Below are 21747 nucleotides of genomic sequence, written 5' to 3' on the forward strand. Positions count from 1 at the left end.
AGCCTTTTTCTTTTTAGCAAAATTAAGCAAACACCGCCATGACTACAGAAGCCTAATTCAGTACATAATCCCATAATTTAAACCTTATGAGCAGAAATAAAAAAATTTCATTTATGGTACATGCAAAGTATGCACGTAGATAACCCAAAATTCAGACATCAAACAGAGGTTACACAACCAACTTTGATAAATTTATTGTGAAATGTATGTAATACAACAGGGTAGGGTAAAATATCAAAACAAAAGCAGGTGCATTACATAATTCCGGATTGTAATCGAGACACTTGAAAGCCAGAATCCAACAACTTAACAAACCTGTTTAATGCAAAAAAGAAGCACAACCACATATTTCACAGGTTCAAGCTATGTACAAAAACCACAGAGCAATCTGATGTTACTAGGCTACATATACTCGGATGGATTGAACAAAACTATCAATCCTTTTCCTTATCTCTTCTGGATTGGCACCCACTAGCTTGTCGACTACAGCCCCTTCCCTCATCAGCAAAAATGTTGGCATGGCCTTTACCTCCAGTTTAGACGCCACATCCTGACCAAGCAGGCAGAAAGATCACAGAATAAGAATCAAACAATCAAGCATTAATTTACTGGGCCTCTCTTTATCACATAGTTATTACAGACAGATTGAACAATGTTCATGAACTACCTTGACAACTCTAAGGCAGCTGTTAAGTTACATTACATGTAACTTATAGTTGACCCAAAAGTAGTTTCCCATGACCCCTAGTTATTTGACAAGCAACAACTGAGTCATACAAGAAAACTTGATTTTGGGTAGTTAGCAAGACCCCTAACTTTAACAGGTAAAAGATTTATCCAAAAACATGAACACCGCATTCAAAATATGGTTTTTATTAGGTGGTTATGATCACCTAACTTTCATGACACTTGGTAATGAAAGATTCTCAAATTGACCATGGATAAGAAGGAAACTTGAAAAATTATAAATTGTTTAGAACTCATCAGTTGGTGAAAATTGCAAAAAAAATTAATTATAGAGTAAAATAATTATAATATCTGCTTTTCGGTTTGTCCGACTCAAAAAAACACTTTAGTTGCTACTTGGTAGCATTTTATAATACATAGCAGCATTACAGCAAATCTGAACTTTAAAATCTATAACCATGTCTGTAATGACACAAAAAAAAAAAATCCTAAAATCTGTGAATTCAAAAAATGTATGTAAGAACTTACATTAAAATATATAGAAATAAGAAAACTATCTAATATCCTAGAGCAGCAAATGGAAATTGCTCATATATAATATAGCTATGGGAATGGAAGGAAAATGGTAGCTACTTGTCATATAGCAACCTATCTCTATCTAAAAGGCAGATACTTATCATCAGCTTCGCATGTTGTCACCTGGCAGGCGTATATTTAAAAGATAACCCATTTAGTCAGTTTATCAAACTATGGCGGAGAAACCATATCAAAATTGACTGTGAAAATCACTTTCCCAATCAAAATGAAAACATACCCAATAGACAGTGCATCTGTTCTGTGGCGAAACATTCTACGAACTACAACATAAATAGCGAAAAAAGTAACAAAGTGAAATGAATATAACATTATATAGTGGAGGGGGAAAAAAATTACCTTGACATCGTCAACATCAACAGAAAGAAACAGGACATCAGGATACGCTGAGGCCAGTTCTTCAAATAATGGATTCATGGCCACAGAAGGCATGCACCAAATAGCAGTAAAGTGTACAACTACCTGCAATAATAATCAGCGAGACAGTGTTATCGATAGAATGACGTTTTGATATGAAAATTGAAGGATTGTGAGAAGAACATTGCGCACAGGGCAGCCTTGATTGTTGGCTTGGGAGACAAAAGTTTCCCAAGATTCAACTGAATCTACTTTCACAACTCTCGATTTGTTCTGCTGCTCCTGTGCCGCTGCTTCCATGTCTTTCTTCTTCCTCTTCTAGGGTTTGGAAATAGACAGATAGATATTGGTTCGGTGTAAGTAACAACAGATCACCTTCGGGTTCTAGAATGGACATTTAGATCATTAGACAAAATATGAATGGCTTATGAATGGGCCCCACTCTCTTTCTCATACCGTCCTTATCAGGTTTGGTCCCACTTTCATATTGGGTGTGTTTGTTATACAAAATTAACAAAATATTTTTGTTTTTCTTCAACTTTACTTGATGGAACTGACTTTCTAGCTCAAAAGTGAAAATTAGAACCATTTGAGTTTGTTCAGGACAACTTCTCCCTGACGACTTTATTAAGAAATACAAATCACAAAATTCGGGCATACACTCACAATAAAATATTGGATTTTAAAAAGTAGGATAAGGAGCAACAGGAAATTATTGCTCGTCATTCATCGCCCAATCATTCGAATATTAAAAAAATAGTAATAATAAGAAAAACCATCGGCGCCCACTGAAGGTCTTTTCTTAAGAAAATACCTGCGCAACTGTATTTATATTCCACAGAAATACGCAAGCAAAAGCTCCCTCAAAGAAAAAAAAAAAAAAAAAATTATCGGTCATATATTCTTAAATAATACTTGTATCAAATATGTGTAAACACTTTTTAAGTGTATCACTCATATATCTTAAGTTGACAAAACACTTCTACCGTCCACCATTCCATCAACTTTCGTTTGCAAGCGTTGACATCATAAGGATAATTTAATTTTTAAGACTGACGAAACTTTGATAAAAAAAAATATATAATCTCATTTACTTAGTAAAAAATGACATGTCATATGATATATATTGATAAAAATAATATGTCATTCCACTTATCGGATAATTGTTAATAATTACTAAAAAAAATTATTTTACAATCGAATCTAGTCCTCCAAAATTTAATCTAAATTTTTAAAAATCTACTCCTCCAAGCTCCAACTGAAAATTTTTATGGTATAATATGTATAATTATAAATAATATGTTGCTAATAATTTTTTATGATATAATATAAATATTTTTTATGAATAATTATTAATAATATGTACCATTAATAATTCATTTTTTAATAAAAAAATATATTGTTAATAACAAAATAAAAAAAAATTGTGTATTAAAAATTTACATTAATTTTTTGGATAAATTTATCTTTTTACCTTATTTTGAGTTTCAAAGGTAAAATAGTCAATTTGCTACAATTCTGTTAACCTTCTAACGGAAGTTAATGGAATGGTGAACGGCAGAAGTGTTTTCTCAACTTAGAGTATACAAGTGATACACTTGAAAAGTGTTCACACACATTTGATACGGATATCATTTAAGGATATATAACTGATAATTTTCTAAAAAAATAAAAAGTACAAAATAACAGAGTGAAAAGGACTCAATTTCACTATCAATAAAAGTACATATTACAGAAATTGCTTCCGCGGTTCTACCTTCAAATTGTATTCATCAACTGATGAACTTTGTCATACAACAAACAATAGTCACCTTTATAAGCCAATAAATTAACTATCATGCAATGAAAAGCAAAATTAAGATCCTATAATCTCACCATGACAACCCACTCCAGTGCATGTGGGACACAGTCATTATGAACATGACAAAGTAAACACGTCAGTATTTCAACCATAACTCAACCGAGAATCAGCAGCCTTCAAAGTCAATTGGCGACTGGGAACCCCAATTTCGCAGGCATTGACTCTCGCAGCAAACCGTAGAGAGCAAAGGGACTCACCAACGGACGGAGAATCAGGCGAGATGTTAACAAACATTAAAGTTTTAGAATCTCTCCCAAGACACGGCTGTTCAAAATACGAAACACAAGTTAGAAAGACAAATTGATTCCAATAAAAAAAAAATTTATGAGACCATTCTTGCAGATATTCCCGCCGCTTTCTCTGAGTAAGAAAGGCAAGAATCTTCCCATGTATTCTTAATTTTGCTTTTTACAAGCTTCATTAAGAATACTGTATTAAAAGATGTTGAGGACAAACAATCAAAAGAAACAATAGAAAACAAACAATCAAAGAATGAGCTCTATATGCTCACTAATGCTCCCAGTGATAAAGGATCGGATACAAAATTATAAGATAGCAGTAATAATTACTTTCGTATTGACTGCTTCTGAGGTTCTACCATACACAAAAACTCTTGTGATTTCAAATTGTATGAAGGGATAGGCCTCCACTGCTTTAGATGTGGGTGTTATGGACATGGAGAGGAGAATTTTCTATTAGGTGATAAACTAACTACGGAAAAGTACAAATGATATGTTTACCACATACTGAGTGTGGTATAATATTGGTTTCTCTAACTAATGTAATCTATTTTCTTCCTCTCAGAAGTCTTGAGGAAAATGTCGGTGATTATGAATTAAAAACATGCAGAACACACAAGGTCAAAGCTGTTTCGAATCCGCCTTACCTGAAGAAGATATGTCAGCTTCGAGTTCCTATATGGAATATGATCCTCCTTCTTTGCCAAGGCAAATATAACATCACTCAATGATGACAGGCTTTTATTTATGGCCTGATTGTGTAGAAACATCAGCATGATCATAAAAACCACATGAATAACATATATAGCAAACACAAAAAGAAATTCCAAAGGCTGAAGTTAAGATATTTTACGTAAAAGATACCTGAGTTTCTTTCAAACGGTCACCAGTCGCCCCACTTCTTGATAATCGCTCACTTCCAGCTAGATCAATGAGGTTTAAGACACCCTGTACTTGTTGTTCAGTTGCCTAGCAAAGCAAGAGGAGATATGTCAACAATATATTAAAAAATAATAAAGAAAAATGACTGTAGTGTTACAAGAGAATGTACTTCATTTACTCCAAATATTCGTAACGTGAAGACAAAATGGCTTCTTGATGAATACTCATTCATTTGAGTCTTGCCCACAGACCTAGCCAAAAAAAATATAAATATATACGAAAGTTTCAATAATTTTACTCTGTTCTCAGTTAAGCAATCAACAAAAATATTGCGTATTCCCATTACCTAATGAAAATAATGCATTTTAGAAAATAGAAAAAAATCTGCTAAAGCATTACCTGCTCTGTGCAGCCTGCCTTAAAAGCGATGAAATCTCTGATATGCTACAGACATCAACAATCGTAAGGTCGCTGACATGAGTGTTTCCATTTGCATCATGTTTAATTGCATACTGCTTTCCAGGAACACCATTCTCCGTACGTGTCAAATCTGAACCACCAGCTCGACTTGTGGACAACAGATCACGGATAGTTTCATTATATATCTCCAACATTGAGGCCTTCAATATTTAGAAATGAAGTTAAAAGTTTAATAAACACTTGTTAAATCAAAAAATTAAAAATGCCGTGACTGTGTGTACCTGCATTTTGAACTTCCAGCCCTGTACTAAAAGGAACTGACTGGTTTGGAATATCTGCTCCAATGAGCGTGGAATCAGCCCTTTATGTTCCTGTGCTTCTGGCTTACCCATCATAGTATATGTTTTACCAGAGCCTGTCTGACCATAAGCAAATATGCAGACCTGCATAAAGAATACATCACACAAAAGATTAAAGACAAGTTATAAATTCATGTGACAATTAAATTTCAGTTTCTATTTCTATGCAATTTCTAATAGGACTTTAACAAATTTCATAATAGATAAGCAATAACAGAAAATTATTGTTTGCAAAAATTAAGATGTTAGCATTGCCAATGAAACTATACCCATATCCAACAACAGCCACAACAACCAAATACAACTAACCCCACCCTTCAATTAGGACTTCTTAAGATGGACCTTTAAAATAAAGAACTTGATCATCAACGGGAAAATCAGTTAGCTTACTCAAGTTTTTAAACCAAAAATTAGCTATTATCTCTCAACCAAGACCATGGTCCAATGAACAACTTCTGTTCGATTTTTAAGAGGTAAATACAAAATTGTCACCTTATAACCGTCAAGGGCGCTTTGTACCAACTGTGATATTTCTAAAAAGACATCCTGCTGCGAAGCTTCATGATTGAAAACTTTGTCAAACGTAAAGGGAAATTTCTGCCCTGCTCATAATATAATAAAAAAGTTAAGGTACGATAAGAAATGAGTTAAAAAAACTAAATGTTAAAAAATATGATAATAATACCACGTACCATTTTGTATCAAATCGATGCCCCTTCCTTGAGATTCTAAAGATGTGGGATAAGAAATGATCGAAGCATCTGCTCCAACCCCATCATCTGGTAACAAAGGACGTACTCGGCAAAACACTCGAATATTTCCTTTTAGCTCCTGCAATAGAAAATCGCTGATTATGACTTTTGCAAAATACACAACAAAAAGTATGAGCAAAAGAGCAGTACCAAAATAGTATTATGCAATTTTTTCCGTAATTTCTCTCCTTCAATCAGTTGATGTTCTGCCTCTGCCAAGCGTTCTTGTAGTTCTTGTGCTACTCGCTGTTTCTCCTCAAATTCTGCCCTTGTTTCCATAGATGATAAATCAGCCATCTAGAAAAAGCAAAAGTGTGTTATTACAGTTAGCAATGTGAAACAAGCAATTAACAACAAAGAATAAACAGATGATATAAAGATAACAACCAATACGTAAGCCACAATTTTTACACTTAAAACAATTAATTTACCTTGAGTTTCTCATTTGCAGCAGCTAGCTGAATCTCCATAATCCTTATCTGCTCTCTTTGGGATGAACACGTCTCCTGTGAAAGAAGCCAATATGTCATAAATATAACCATCACAAAATGTATCTACATAAAACTTATAAATACACAAACTTAAAATATATAGCAACAAACCTCCAATGATTTGGATTTTGTAGTCAAGGAATTCAATTCCATTAAGGATTTTCCAGTACTTTCTTGATACTTCACTATTTCAGCGGTTAAAGTCTGCACCTGTGCTACTTGGCGGTCACGATCATCTCTTACTTGTTGCAATTCGCCGCGAAGGCATCTGACTTCATTAACTAATGAATCTTTCTGTTTAGTAGCTTCATCCTGTGAAGCCTGAAACAAGACAATGTATGACAAAACAGTAAGTATAAATAAAAAATTAAGGGAAGAAAAATAGTTATAAGAATGTAGTCCTAATAAATTGTTGTTGATTCAAAGTTAGATAAATATCAACACCCTAAAAACTTACTCTGGACAAAGCTAATTGCTCCTGCAACGAATTATTGTGACCCCTTAAGGTGCTTAGGTTCTCGACTATGGTCAACTTCTCCTTTTCTACACGTTTATTCACCTCATTAGCTGTTTCAAGATCAGATTGAAGTTTAGCATTGTAGAGTTGTAGACTCTGATTATACTCCTGTAACCGTTTGTACATATCGTCAAGAGAGACAGCCTACAGTGTAAAACAAAGTCGAAAACATTAGATGATTCTACCTAAGGAACTTACTAAATTCAGAGAAGAGCAAGATAAATAAGCAAAAGACATAAAAACCAGTTATTATTACCCTCTGGTTGGCAGCTGCAATGTCTTGATGAGCTTTTTCAAGCTGTTCTGAGAGAGAAGCTTGTAACTTTTCAGCAGCAACTCTAGCTTCCTTTTCTATTCTATGATTTTCAATTGCATCCTAATTGTCAAAAAAAAATAATTAAATAAATTAATAACTCGAAGAAATGAATAAACCACTAACATCCAATTAATGATAATCTTACCAGCTTTTCTGATTCTTCTTTTGCAACTTTCTCTCGCAAATGGGCATTTTCTTGCCTCAAGTCTAAAATAGTTCCATTCAGTTCACTCTCCCTATTCTTCATCTCCATTTCTAATAGCACCAAAACTGAGTCACATAAAATGCTTTATCTGGCAACACAAGACAAGGTAAGAAAATTCACATTACCAGTATCAGATAATTTCTTCTCAGTAGACTCCAATGCACTCTGAATCTTTTGCTTCTCAAGAACATGGTTTTCATCAACTTGCTGAAACCATTTGATGCAAAGCTTGAACCTCTTGTTATGCTCAGTCATTTGCTCAATTTTTGCCTACCACAACAAAATTCAACTAATTAGAATCCAAAACAGAAAAACAAACAAACAAATTGAATTACCAAAAAACAAACCTTAAGATCAAACTTTTTTGTTTTCGGCTTCTCATTCAACAAAGCCTCAACTTCCTCTTTTGTAAACTCAATAGTCCCACAATCTGAACCCTCGGTGCTTGCCATATCACTTGCTGCCGATACATCTTGCCTATTATTAACGACAGCAAATGCCTGCCGCGGACGTCCAGTTCCAGTACTTGTGGCCCCCGTTGTTCTTCCTGCCCCTATCCTCCTCCTCTTATCAAATGGAACATCATCTGTACCCTCTTTCTTCTACAAAAAAATTCAAAGCACAGAGACTAAACACAACACTAGCCAAAGCATATAACTTAAGACAACAAATTAACGAAGAAATCACCTAAAGATTATGTTATAGAAACTACAATTTTGAATTTACAAATCGAAAAAAACAGAATGCATTTTTCTTCAATTTTTTGAGTAATCAAATGAAAAGAAAATTGAAATTGAAAGAGTAGAGGGTTTACAATAGATGGGCTTCGAGGAGGTCTGTTCTGGTTACGAGACGCCATATCTTAGCAAATCAATAACAAGCTCCGGGCGATTATTGGGAATGCTCCAAAACTTGCATAATCCAATTTCGATCTTCACCTTTAATTTCAGAAACTCAAGGTAGATGATGCAAAAGAAGAATTACGATTATTGAAATTTGAACAGCTTCCTTTTTTGAATATTTTTTTTTTTTGGAACGTTAGGGTTTGCAAAGGAACGGGAGTGCTTGGGAGCGCGAGTTAAAATTTTGAATTCATTTGAAATCAGATCTGGCGGCCACCGAGAGCAATTAAAACGTTTCTCTCTTTTTGGGCCCAATTGGATCGGGTTACTGGCCTGAATTTAAATGATCCGAATAGCCCCACGATACTTTAATTTTTTCTTGTTCCCACTAGTTGCACCCCCTCCATTTTCATGAAATTGACTCATATTTTATTGATACATTGTAAATTTGTAATTACAAAATTACAAGTTGGTGAAATTTGAAGTACATTATACATAGTGATGATAATGGGAGGGGTTTGGGGTAAGGATCCTGATCTGGAGCCTTATCTCAAAATCTATAGTGATCCTGAATATGTTCCATACATGAAATTTATTATTTTGGGATGAATCAGAGATATTCTCTAAAAATATCCAAATGATGTGGGGGGGATAAAATAAGAGTTTGATTCCCAATTCTCTCAATAAAGAGAAAATGTTGATAGGTCTTTACATTAAAAGAGATTACTTTTACATACTTTTACAACATCTAAACATACAACAAACACATTCTAGAAAAACATAAATACATTTCCAATATTTACAAGAGCCAAAGATTATCAAAACAGCCAAAGAATTACCAAAAACTCTACTCAATCTTATTTTACAGATGTATTTACATAGTGGGTCTTGCAGAGTTTTGATGTTTTCTTTGTTTCAAAAGCAAAGGAAAAAAAGAAAAAAAAGTCAACAAAAACAAGATCAATGCTGATACTTTTATTTTCTTTCATTCAATTTGCTTTCAAACCTGCGAGAAAACTACTGAAGCAAAGTTATAAAACAAAGAGTGTATTGAAAAAATATTTTTTTTTCATTTTTTGACCAAATTTTCCATTTTTCTTTAATTATTTTTTTTTTAGATGCAAGATACTAAGAGTAAAAATTAAAAATTATGGTTTATTCTTTATTTTTTTAAATTTTTAACTATTTTTAATATCGAGATGAGTTCAGGGACCTGATTAAATCTCTAGATTCGGCCTAATTTTTTTTTTGTGGGCTTTAGGCCCATCCAAATCAGCCTCGATTAGAATTTTGGAGTCTTTTGGCAATTAGCACGGGCCCACAAAAATTGTTGCTATCGTATGACATAAAAATTAGATTATATAAAGAAATAAATCAATCTACATTGATAAAAATGATTCATTACAATATCTCAGTAATTTCAAGGGGTCGATAAAATTATTTTACTAGGAGGATTTCTCTTTTTTTAATTAAATTTTAACATTTCAATCAATAATTTAATGTTTTAAATTGATAAAATAGATTTTAATATAGAGGCTCGAATGGGTACTACCACATTGGTTTCTACTTAGTAATTAGTACGTAATTTAAATTTGCCAACTGTTTGACAGAATTTTGAAGCCCGTGGAATAGCTTGGAATGTGATGTATGTGCGCGTTCGTGTTATTATTGTATTATTATTCTTTTAATTACCGTGGTTTGTGAATTGGAATTAGTTCACAATAATATTAGCAAACGTGTTATTGTTGTACTTGCCTATATGTACATATATTGCTGAAAAAATCCAGTTGGGGCTTTATTAAATAATCATAGCATTGTTAGTGTTAAGATAGCATAATTGAGTTGTTAGTTTGTTAAGCCGAGTTAGTTAAACAAGCTAATATATAGCAATTGGTTATTGAGTGTCAGAGATTTGGTGGAGACTGGAGAGGGTGAGATTTATAGATAAGGAATCAGGGTTTAAAGAAGAAGAAGAAAGATCAGTCATATTTATGCTCGTAAGAGTGGTGGCTCTAACACCACGAAAGTAAGGAAGAGACAAGAGAATTGTATAATGGCTTGTATAATTTCATTACACTTTTAGATAGTATTTATACACATTTAGTAGACAACATTAGTCTTGCCGTGCAAAGACAATTATGTAGTGGGAGTGAGGAGTGTGGATTTCTTCCACTCCAGTATTTACTTACAATTTTTAAGATAGGAGTGGGAATCTCACTTCGTGGGCCCCACTTTGTTTTGGAGTGAGGAGTGGGATTCCCATTCCTATGGCAGGAATCCACTCCCACCTCTTCCCTTTTTATTTTTATTTTTAAAATAAAATAAATAATATCATATTTATTTAAATAATATTAGTATGTTATTTTATAAATTAAATTTATTAAAATAATAATATTAAACATATTTAAATATAATATTATTATATTTAGTTAAAAATAATAATTTAGATTGATTCTAAGTTAAAATTACTTAAAAATAATATTATTATACTCATAGAGAATTAATAATATTACTATATTCTATCTTTATTTGAAAATATAATATTATTATATTTATTTAATAATAATAATAATAAATATTTAATTTTAAGAAAATATTAATTTTGTACTATATTATCAATGATAATGTTTCATTTGTGTTGCTATTATTAATAATTTTTTATTTACATGATTCAAATTAAAATTAATAAAAAATTATGATTTACATAATTAAGAATATTAATAATTACTATTAATTTATAAATATAATAAAATAAATATTTTATTTTTCAAATATATTTTTATTAATTTTGTAATTAAAAATTATAATTTTTTAAATAAGGGTAAAACTGTAATTAAAATTATTTATTTTCAATCCAAGACAATTCCATACTCCCACTCCAGTGTAAGTAAACAACTTACTCTCACTCTCATTCCACACTCTTAATCCTAGGATTCTCACTCCAACCCAAAATATAAACGCTGCCTTATATATTTAAACCAAAAAAAGTTATTACAATGGATTTGAAAAGATATAGATACTATAGTAGAAACTTTGGTAACTTGATCCTCCAAAATCGTGGTGGGCATATTTTTCTTTATAAAGCTGACGTTCAGTATACTTGCACGCCGTATTGATTTTTTGGCTTTTGAACATGTTCTTAATGAGGGATTCAACTCTTTTACTCGCATGTTGTAAATTATCATGTTTTTAAAACTAAAAAATATATATAATTGGGGATCGGGCTCCATTACACCCATTAAAAATTTATTGGTAATATCTCCACATTATTTTCAAATAAGAATTTTTTCGTATAAGAGCGGATTCGAGGATTGCTTCTAGTTCGCGGGGGTGTTAAAACAGAGCCATCCCTCAACACACCATGAAACTAGTCTAGTATTTGATGAACAGAGATTGACCTTTTATTTTCCCCTTTTCTATGGATCCGTCTGTCACCGGTGGCTATTGGCTGATGCTTGGATATATCATCATTGAGTGGATGTTCTGTACAATTCACCATAACAGAGAGGCGAATTAAGAGTCAGTTACGTCTTTAGAATTTGGGATCATAGCGAGCTTAAAAGAAAATTTTGTTGATTTATGTGCTTATTTATAAATGCTTGAAGGATGCTGTTGATCAAGTAATTTAGGCAAGGAGCATTAAGTGCGATAGATGACCACAAGGATATATTCAGGAGATTCAGACGTAGAGAAATTTTGGTTGAGAGACGTATAACTCTTCAAGACTGATTGGAGTTTTTCTTGCTTTTACAGTGGAGGAAATTTCTTTAAATTGGCGATTGAGCCTTGGAGAATATGAAGAACAAAGTAACCATCTCTAATAGGAGCGCCAATTAAAGCAAGTTCATCACACAAGGCATTTGGCATCATGCATATATTCAGTGATGTTTGTTCCTGGAGAGAGAAGGGTGAGGGACTCTTGTGTCTGAATAACTCAACTACGAACATAGTGGCCAAATTTGACCATGTTTCACTAGAGTTTTGACTGTTGCAATAAAAGGGAGTAATGCCTTCAAACACCAAAGACAATATTGCATTAAGCAGTAATTGGTCTTGTTGGTTCCAAAGAGAGTAAGCAGGGTTGAGGATGGTTGTATCATTTTCAGTTTTAGTTAGAAAAGGGCAAGGATAAGTTCTGTCTATGTAGCCTAAAAGATTGTAACTGAAGAGAAGTGTATTAAACTGTTCTCTCTAAGATGTGTAGTTTGAAAAAGTGAGATCTAACTAAACGATTGTGGCTCAATTGGCGACGCTGGCTGGGTAAGTGGGAATAGCTCTCTGGTTCGATCCCCACTAAACACATCATTTGAGAGGAGTAAAGAGCCTTAACTGTGACTACACCCTGAATTCGGATTAGTTGGGGCCCAATGCGGTTGCTAGAAATCGGGTGGTTTAAAAAAAAAGTGAGATTTAACGGAGCCCGAGCAGCTATGTTAATATATAGCAATTGGTTATTGAGTGTCAGATGTTTAGTGAAAATGGTGGGATTTATATATAAGGAATCAGGGTTTAAAGAAGAAGAAGAAAGATCGACCATATTTATGCTCGTAAGAGTGATGGCTCTAACACCATGAAAGTAAGGAAGAGACAACAGAATTGTGCAATGGCTTGTATATTTTCATTACACTTTTAGATAGTATTTATACACATTTAGTATGCAGCATTAGTCTTGTTGTCCAAGATAATTATATATTTAAACCAAAAAAAGTTATTACAATGGATTTGAAAAGATATAGATACTAAAGATATTTTTCCTTATGAAACTAACGTTCAGTATACTTGCATGTCGTATTGATTTTTTGGCTTTTAAACAGGTTCTTAATGGTGGATTCAACTCATTTACTCGCATGTTGTAAATTATCATGTTTTTAAAACTAAATATATATATAATTGGGGATCGGGCTCCATTACACCCATTAAAAAATTATTGGGAATATCTCTGAATTATTTCCAAATAAGAATTTTTTCGTATAAGAGCGGATTCGAGGATTGGTTCTAGTTCGCAGGGGTGTTAAAACGGAGCCATCCCTCAACATACCATGAAACTAGTCTAGTTGTTGCCCTACGGATTATTTTTGCCTTTGCTATGAATCTGTCTGTCACTAGTGACTACTGGCTGATGCTTGGATATATCATCACTTAGTGAATGTTCTGTATAATTCACCATAACAGAGAGATTAATTCAGAGTCAGTCACGTCTTTAGAATTTGGCATTGTAGCGAACTTAAAAGAAAATTTTGTTGATTTATGTGCCCATTTATAAATATGCTTGAAGGATGCACTTGATCAAGTAATTCATGTGAAACAGCAATGTTAGGATAACAATCTGGTGGAATCCACGTGTCAAAAATCCACCGGCCCACACTCAGACCCAATCCAACTTGTCAACAAGAAAAATCATCAATATGACACGTGTCTAAAAGCAATTGGCAAAGACCACAGCCAACTTATCCAAGTAGAAAACGGCGGATAAGGTGCTGGCCCAAAACCAATCTACATCGCAGAACGCAAAGAACAAAACTTAAACCACATCACCCAAGTATCCAAAAATATAATTTCACCTTACTGCTTCAATTGAAAGAAGCAAAGTTTCTGAAACCCGATTTAGTGAAAAATGGCACAAGCTATGGCGTCAATGGCTGGCTTACGTGGATCCTCCCACTCGCAGGCTGTTCTTGAAGGTAGCTTCCAGCTCAGTGGCCCAAACCGCTTGAACGCCCCTAGCAACAGCAGAGTTGCTGTGGCTCGCCCTGGTTTCACTGTTAGAGCCCAGCAGGCATCAAACGAGCCTGAAACTAGCCGCCGTGCTATGCTTGGTCTTGTTGCTGCAGGTGTGGCCTCAGGTTCCTTTGTTCAAGCTGTACTTGCTGATGCCACTCCCATCAAAGTTGGTCCTCCTCCCCCACCCTCTGGCGGATTGCGTAAGCTTTACCAAATATATGCCAGTCTTTATTAGTCCTTGATATTCAAAATGTTTCTTTATGAAATTTGGAAATCTTGATGTTGGCATGCAGCTGGAACGTTGAACTCTGATGAGCCAAGAGACCTGGATCTGCCACTGAAGGAGAGGTTCTTCATCCAACCACTTAGTCCAGCCCAGGCAGCAGAGAGAGCAAAGGCGTCAGCAAAGGATATTCTTAATGTCAAGGAATTAATAGACAAGAAGGCCTGGCCCTATGTTCAGAATGATCTCCGTCTCAGGGCCTCATACCTTCGCTATGACCTCAACACTATCATTTCTGCTAAGCCCAAAGATGAGAAACAATCCCTCAAGAACCTCACTGGAAAGCTCTTCCAGACCATCGGCAATGTGAGTTTTTTTTCCTTCTGAAGTTGATTGCTTGTTAATTTATAATTAGTAATCTTAATGTGAATATTTTGGATTTTTTTTTTTGTTCTTTTTGTTTGTCTGCCAGCTTGACCATGCGGCAAAGATTAAGAGCACTCCTGAAGCAGAGAAATACTATGCGGAGACTGTATCTACCCTGAACGATGTTCTCTCCAAGGTTGGCTAAGCAGAATTAATATAATCTGATGTAAACTATATTTTTCATTTTGTGAGGCAACAACTTCTGTGAATTTTATTGCAAGCTGGCGTTCCGCTCAAAGTATCGAGAATAATTTGTCCAGGGTGAAATGTCTATAATTTTAACTGCTAAGAAACTGGCAGGCAGGCCCTCAAATATGGAGCATCAATCTTGTAGTGTTGTTGTGCATAAATTTTTGGTGACATAATAAAGTGCAAGCGAAGCTCAATGGAGCAATCCATACTATTTCGAGCAGAGATGCAATCCAAAAACAGAAACCAAAAAAAAAAAAGAAAAGTAAAACAACACTCGAACGATATAGTCACAGCAGAAGACAATAAAAACTAAATAGCATTTCAATTGAAATAAAGAAAAGTATAGAACGAAAGATAAACAACAAGAATAAGAGAAGATGACTAATGTGCGACCCTGTTTCAACTTTACACTTTCCTTTGTGGTTGTATCTTCTCTCTGTTAGCATCCCTTCAAACGTTACTAGGCTAGGCAATAGCTTATGCATCTCCGAAGTAGCAAACCTCATATTCGATATTCTTCTCAACAGAACATTATAGGTAAACATTTTTCCTATTATTTGATGAATTATAGAATAACTTCGCTTGTTCTAAGGTTGTGGGAACAGGAATAGCATTCTTTAAATCTTGATTTTCTCTCAGAAATGTCAAAGGACCAATGAGGCAATAACCTTCTTTTTTTTTTTTTTTGGCCCCCAATCCACTCGAGCTTTTTTTGGGGTCTTCTAATACAGGGGCATGCAGCTTCTCTTCCACTATATCAGCATTTTTGTTCAAGAAAGAGAAATCAAGTATTACGCAAGAAACACTCACTCCCAATATCATCATATCAAGACTCTATATAACAAAGTAGCCATTGGATCCTTTAATGTCATTTTTTTCATAAAATATAATAAAGAGCCTCCAGAGTTCTTCTAAAGGATGAAGACTTCTTCTGCTCACGGATTTACCCAGAAAGATACGAAAAACTCGAGTTTAAAGAGAATTATTATTAGCAATGCCAGTAAGAGTAGAGCACTGATCAGAGCATGTATGGATCGGGGTGACCCGGTTTAAGGATACGTTTTGTAAAGCATACAGCAGCTTTTCTAAGTAAACCTTTTACCAAAGAAAAAGTTTTTGAGTGACGCTGTTGGTACCCCTCTATATCTCTTATGAAACCCCATTGTTTTGTATTTATAAATTTATTTTGTATACTTTTTTTTTTTTTATATTAATCACGAGGTATCCTGGGGAGGGCCCCAACTGTGGGAGGCACCTTTAAGCCCGTACCACAACCCAGACTAGAAGTCCCCACTCGAACCGGGAGGCACATGTTCTCCCAACAAAGACGACTTCCCTGCGACTCGAACTGGAGAGCAAACCCAGTCAAGCCACTTAAGGGGACTCCATTGCCAGTGGAGCCAACACTTTGTTGGTTATTTTGTATACTTTAAATTGTATTAAACATTAAAGTTACCTAATTAAACACACCTACCTTGTTTTCTTAGTCTTTTTCTCCATTATAAGCCCTTTAAATCTATAAATTTTAAAAAAACAATGAATTTTCATAGAATAAGAATTTGATCTAAATATAAACTAAGTTTTTGTAGGGAAGATAATTTGATGAAGTTTGTTTACTTAGGCCAATTTTTTTTTTTTTTTTTTGGGATATGCATATACTTCTCTTTATATATATAGATATACATTCAAGTTATTACATACTAAGAAAAACTAAGAGAGATGGCAATAAAAATAAAAAAATTCATGAATGCTATATCGAGAAAGAAATTGAAAATGCAACAAATAAGGGTTATTTTAGGAATTAAAAATGATATATATAGAAAAGGGGTTTGAAGAGAATGTTAGAGGTGTGCCACTAGTCCCACTCAAAAGTTTTTTGATTGTAAATTATATAGATTTTACTAAAGATGGTTTAATTACCCCAATAATTAAATATTTTAATTTTATATGATAACAATGAAAAAAAATATATATAAAAATGAATAAGAGTATTTTAGACCATTTGACCTTTTTAAAATTTAATAGATATTTTTATTTTAAGATAATAGTTTGATTAGTTTGACTCTTAAGGTACGTTTGACACACTATATTGTATTATACTGTATTGCACTATTTTAATGTTGTTGTATTATATTATGTTGTATTGCATGATCACTGTATTATATCAATATTATACAATGTTTGGTATTGCACTGTACTATATTAATTTTTAATTAGACTATATTTGGTGTTGCATTGCATTATATTAATTTTTGTGATTAATTAAATTAAATAATTAGAAAATAATATTTATTAATACTTAAAAAATACTAAATATAGAAATCTTAAATTTTAGAAATTTAACAATTTTTTGGTAGATGTTAAAAATTAATGATTAAATTTCTAAAATTTGTATTATAATTACAATAAAATAAAATTTATAAAAGTTAATATTATATGTAAATAATAATTTTATATTATAATTGTTAATATAAATTAATAAATTTATAATTTATTATCCAATAATGTTATATTATATTTTAATTTATAATATAATATTTTATTTTATTTTTGAATGTATTAATAAATTTATAATTTAATATAACTAATAATAAATATTTAAAATTAAATAATATTAATTTAAAATTAATATTACTGTAAATAATAATATAATAATATAATGTTATTTTTATATGAATCATTAATATATAAATATAATATTATTATAATAGAATATAGTATTATTAAATAAAATAATATTATCATATAATTTATTTTTATAATATTTTAATAAAATAAATTTGCCTCAATTGAGGCAAAAGCTCCCGCATTTACACAAATCCGAGGTTCCCTCATTGTGATGCATTATAATGCACCACAATGAGGTCTCAAATTTTGCCAAACATTCCCTTGGTAATAAACTAATGTGAATAGTTTTATAATACCACATAATCTTAGGTTCCAAACACACCCTATAAGAAAACAATGAAACTAAATATTACAATGAAATTAAAAAAAAAGGATAAAAAACAATGAAATTAAATATTACCTTCTAACCATGAACTGAACTCTTAGTAGCTATTATAACAGGAGATTTTAAATTTCAAGAAACAACAATAGGTAGCTAAAAATTTAAATACTTTGGAAACAAAGTTTCAATTAATTTGATTGCCGACATTAAAAAAAAAAAAAGTTTGTATGCACAAAGAAGAGAATTCATGGGAAATGGAGTCACAACAACGAATTTCAAGTTTTCAACCATAACAGAATTTGTAATCTGCTGTGCGACATTCGGATATATTAAAAAGTGAAGATTAAAAATATCAATGTAATCTTTGTATTAAACAAAAGAAAATTAGGAGGAATTTAGTAATAGTATAGTTTTTAAAATGATTGATGATATCTGTGTTATAAAAATAATTAATTGTGGAGAGAGCTGATTAAATGTTTGATAAAATTTATTTTTAAAAGTACAATAAGTTTAAAAACAATCATATGTCTTTGATAAATTTCACTTTTAAGATATTGTAAGAATGTAAATAACTTAAATAAACATAATGTTCAATAAAATTTATTTACACATATATATATATATAATTATGTGTATATAATAATATTTTTATGTGTATATATAATAAATAAAAATTAAATAAATATTTTTATTTTATTAATTGCATGTATATTTTATGGTTTTATTTCTTATTAAATAAGAATAATTTTAGATTTTCATAATATATGTTAGTATGTATATAAAAATATATTAAGTATAAAATTAAATTTAAAAATAATATTTAAAAAATTATTAAATATCAAAATTAACTTATATTTTTTTAAATTTATTTTTAAGTCTCTAGAGCACAATCCTACACGGCCTTACTAGGGTAAAGAATGGGCCAAGCGCAAGTAGGGGGGCTTAGGCTGTCGTCCGAATTTCCCAAGGAAATCAAATCAGAAAGTATTAAAATCCAACGGTGACTAATTGCCTTGCCTTACGGCTTGGATCTACACAGACAATAGATTTAGAACAAACGTACACACTGTTTTCAATTTGTTTTATAATTTATAAGCCTCTCCGCAAACCCTAGTCCTCGTGCTGTAACAACACTCATATACTATCAGTCTTTGTCTTTCTATGGCACCGAAGAAGCCGAATCCGATGGAAGAACCTCCAGCTGCTTCTTCATCAGAAGAAGTGGAAGAAGACGACGACTCTTCGGGGTCAGAAGAAGTGTCGTCATCTGATGGCGATGGAGAAGAGGACGCTCAAGAGCCGGCAAAGACACAATCTCCTCCACCGCAAAAATCCCATAAGCAGTCGGCTGTTAAAAAGCCTGAAGCTACCCCAGCAACTCCTCAGACCAAGTCCCTCAGCTCCGGAGAATCTGAGTCGGAATCTGAATCCGAGTCCGAACCCGATGCTACTCCGAAGCCGATAGCCACCAAGCCTATGGAAGAAACTCCAAAAGTAACAAAACCCAGGTCTAAACCATTGTCGTCGAAACGCCCGAATGAGACCGAGGAGTCTGCAAAAGATTCGAAACGAGCTAAAAAGAAGAGTCCGGAGGCGGATCCGGACGAGGAGGAACAGAAAAAGCCTGGAGAGGATACAAAGAAGCAGCTTTTCCAAAGGCTGTGGAGTGAGGATGATGAAATTGTCGTGCTAAAGGGAATGACTGATTATTCGACAAAAAAGGGTCTTGATCCGAATCAAGATATGCAAGGTTTCTATGATTATATCAAGAATTCGCTTCACGTGGATGTTAGTAAAGCTCAATTGGTGGACAAGATTAGGAGATTGAAGAAAAAGTTTGAGAACAATCTTGGAAAAGGTAAAAAGAAAGGAGAAGATCGTACTTTTTCGAAGCCACACGAGCAGAAAGCCTATGATTTGTCTAAAAAGTTTTGGGGAGGTGAAAGTACTGGTGGAGTCATTGAATCAGCTGCTAAGTCTAATGGGAAACCAAAGAAGAATCAGAACCAAAAAGGGAATAGTAAGTCATTGGCGGCTTTGAAAGCAGAGTTGACTGACGGGGCAGAAGGAGATAAGATGGAAGTTGATAATGATAAAGGGAATGCTGTCAACAAGACTGTGAATTTGAAGGACAAAGACAAGGTTTTGTTTGATAAGAGTCTTGGTGTGGCTGGTTTGGAGGAGTTTGTGCTCCATGATGGATTGGACATGATTGAAGGAGCCAAAAAGGCCGAGTTGGAGGAAAGGTGGAAGGAATTGCAGGTTGCTCAGTTGGAGTTGTTCCTGCAGCGGAATGAGTTGATAAAGGAGCAGGCAAAGTTGATTTTGGAAGCCATGAAGTAATTAAGCTGCTGGTTCTATTTAGGTATAAGTTATGGTTCTTGCAGTTGTTGTTTTGAGAATAACAAACATATTAACCGTTTGTTGATTGTGGAATTTTCTGGTATAGGTGGCTATATCATTGTCTTGGATGGATTGTAGTTTAATCTTCCCATGGCCAGATAAATATATTTGATGTTTGTGATGTGCTCATTTTGGTTTAATTATCCGGCAGGGACCTCTAAATTGTTGTTTCTTAATGTTTTGTCCTGTTCCTAGTGAATACTATTATATTACTGCTTAATTTGTAGATATGGTTATCACTTTTCATCTTTGCTTTGTTGATGGTAAATTCTGAATATTGCTGGAATATGGAGGTGGAGACCATGCGTTGATGTCTTGATGAGTTGATCCATCTTTAGGCTGTTTGTTCCATTCATGTTAAGCATATATAATTGTGTCTTTCTTGTTAAATAGGGATTCAAATAAAGTCTAAACCAGTTTCATTGTACTATAATAGCGTATTGCTTTTGGGCATGGTCTCTGAAGTTAATGTTGGATATTTTATTTTTGCATCAATTTTGTTTGAGATAGGTGAGGTTTGGAATTAAATGAATAGGTAAATGTAGAAAACTGGCTTTTACAGCCTTTCTCTGTGACAGCAACCTCGCTTCTCATCTTCAGTTGTCACATGTCCTGAATGTGTTGTCATTTTTTCTGAAACACTGCCCGTAAGCTGTAACTGAGGAGTACTACCATGCATTTGAGTGCTTTATTTGGAAACTAATTAGCTCATAAGATAACAAAAAAGATTACTTATTAAAATATATTGTAGTTAATTTTTGGTTATGGAAAATCAGTTTTCATTATACATGGACATCTTCTGATTCCTTCTTTAAAGATTAAACTATTGCATTTCGGGAGGCAGTTGTTGATCTGTTTTGGAAGGATATGGGGAGTGTGGGGATTGTTGCACGGAAGTTTTTCTTTCAACTCTCAGTTGCCTTCCTAGTTGTAGGTTTTAGATATTGTGCACGGAGACTTGTCAACCATGGATTTGGAAGAGGGCAGTTTAGGTGCCATATTGAAGATAACAGAATAGTTTATTCATTTTTGTACCGGAGAGATTTAGATATATGAGACTTTTGTTCCTGTAAACCAAATTTCACCGTATGAGTCTAGGATTGCTTGGTTTTCTAAGGGAACTTGTGATGGACAGTGGTGTTCCCATTCACATAATTGATACCACTGGTGGTTTCGGAAAAGATAGGAAGTTACTCTTAATCTGAATGGAGGTATCTGACACTGGCTTCTGTTGGTTTAGTATTGGGTTCCGACACTGGCTGGATTGTCAAGAGATCTTTTGTAGGAGTCAAGAGGAGGATTCGTCTTGG

The 21747-nt window shown here is 33.3% G+C and overlaps 4 protein-coding genes across 6 annotated transcripts; 2 read left to right on the plus strand and 2 right to left on the minus strand.

Annotated features, from left to right (window-relative positions):
* Positions 1 to 169: 169 nt before the first annotated feature.
* On the minus strand, positions 170 to 2135 carry LOC102620863 (thioredoxin-like protein CXXS1). Of its 2 annotated transcripts, none has more exons than XM_015526702.3 (3): positions 1822 to 2135; positions 1621 to 1743; positions 170 to 550 (listed from the first exon to the last, which is right to left on the minus strand). In XM_015526702.3, exons 1-3 carry the CDS (start codon positions 1936 to 1938, stop codon positions 398 to 400), a joined length of 393 nt encoding a protein of 130 aa, XP_015382188.1. In that variant the 5' UTR covers positions 1939 to 2135; the 3' UTR covers positions 170 to 397. The 2 variants fall into 2 exon arrangements, with proteins under 2 accessions (XP_015382188.1, XP_006467956.1); XM_006467893.3 differs by having other exon boundaries at positions 1831 to 2039.
* Positions 2136 to 3326: 1191 nt separating this feature from the next.
* Positions 3327 to 8787, minus strand: LOC102620602 (kinesin-like protein KIN-14C). 2 transcript variants are annotated; one of them, XM_025094596.2, is made up of 17 exons: positions 8495 to 8787; positions 8028 to 8282; positions 7806 to 7950; positions 7621 to 7730; positions 7416 to 7535; positions 7100 to 7303; positions 6754 to 6963; positions 6583 to 6657; positions 6302 to 6448; positions 6092 to 6230; positions 5892 to 6001; positions 5322 to 5483; positions 5020 to 5240; positions 4799 to 4871; positions 4603 to 4707; positions 4386 to 4490; positions 3327 to 3763 (listed from the first exon to the last, which is right to left on the minus strand). In XM_025094596.2, the coding sequence occupies exons 1-17, from the start codon at positions 8537 to 8539 to the stop codon at positions 3584 to 3586; spliced, it is 2406 nt and encodes an 801-aa protein (XP_024950364.1). In that variant the 5' UTR covers positions 8540 to 8787; the 3' UTR covers positions 3327 to 3583. The 2 variants fall into 2 exon arrangements, with proteins under 2 accessions (XP_024950364.1, XP_006467955.1); XM_006467892.4 differs by having other exon boundaries at positions 4790 to 4871; positions 8495 to 8786.
* Positions 8788 to 14044: 5257 nt separating this feature from the next.
* On the plus strand, positions 14045 to 15151 carry LOC102620317 (oxygen-evolving enhancer protein 3, chloroplastic). Its single transcript, XM_006467891.4, has 3 exons — positions 14045 to 14443; positions 14537 to 14832; positions 14939 to 15151. Exons 1-3 carry the CDS (start codon positions 14137 to 14139, stop codon positions 15035 to 15037), a joined length of 702 nt encoding a protein of 233 aa, XP_006467954.2. The 5' UTR covers positions 14045 to 14136; the 3' UTR covers positions 15038 to 15151.
* A 3966-nt stretch (positions 15152 to 19117) lies between these two features.
* Positions 19118 to 20558, plus strand: LOC102620034 (probable transcription factor At1g11510). Its single transcript, XM_052435569.1, has one exon. The coding sequence runs from the start codon at positions 19196 to 19198 to the stop codon at positions 20375 to 20377; it is 1182 nt and encodes a 393-aa protein (XP_052291529.1). The 5' UTR covers positions 19118 to 19195; the 3' UTR covers positions 20378 to 20558.
* Positions 20559 to 21747: the final 1189 nt, after the last annotated feature.

Source organism: Citrus sinensis, chromosome 2 (genome assembly GCF_022201045.2).
Source record: "Citrus sinensis cultivar Valencia sweet orange chromosome 2, DVS_A1.0, whole genome shotgun sequence".
In the NCBI taxonomy this organism is placed as follows: Eukaryota; Viridiplantae; Streptophyta; class Magnoliopsida; order Sapindales; family Rutaceae; genus Citrus; species Citrus sinensis.

Coding starts and splice junctions, on each gene's coding strand:
- LOC102620863 (XM_015526702.3), bottom strand. CDS start 1,938: ATGGAAGCAGCGGCACAGGAGCAGCAGAACAAATCGAGAGTTGTGAAA. Junction 1,744..1,821: donor AAGGCTGCCCTGTGCGCAAT/GTTCTTCTCACA, acceptor TTATTATTGCAG/GTAGTTGTACACTTTACTGC. Junction 551..1,620: donor TTGATGTTGACGATGTCAAG/GTAATTTTTTTC, acceptor CTGCTTGGTCAG/GATGTGGCGTCTAAACTGGA.
- LOC102620602 (XM_006467892.4), bottom strand. CDS start 8,539: ATGGCGTCTCGTAACCAGAACAGACCTCCTCGAAGCCCATCTATT. Junction 7,536..7,620: donor AAGAAGAATCAGAAAAGCTG/GTAAGATTATCA, acceptor TTTGACAATTAG/GATGCAATTGAAAATCATAG. Junction 6,002..6,091: donor CATCGATTTGATACAAAATG/GTACGTGGTATT, acceptor TATTATGAGCAG/GGCAGAAATTTCCCTTTACG.
- LOC102620317 (XM_006467891.4), top strand. CDS start 14,137: ATGGCACAAGCTATGGCGTCAATGGCTGGCTTACGTGGATCCTCCCAC. Junction 14,444..14,536: donor CCCACCCTCTGGCGGATTGC/GTAAGCTTTACC, acceptor GTTGGCATGCAG/CTGGAACGTTGAACTCTGAT. Junction 14,833..14,938: donor TCTTCCAGACCATCGGCAAT/GTGAGTTTTTTT, acceptor TTTGTCTGCCAG/CTTGACCATGCGGCAAAGAT.
- LOC102620034 (XM_052435569.1), top strand. CDS start 19,196: ATGGCACCGAAGAAGCCGAATCCGATGGAAGAACCTCCAGCTGCTTCT.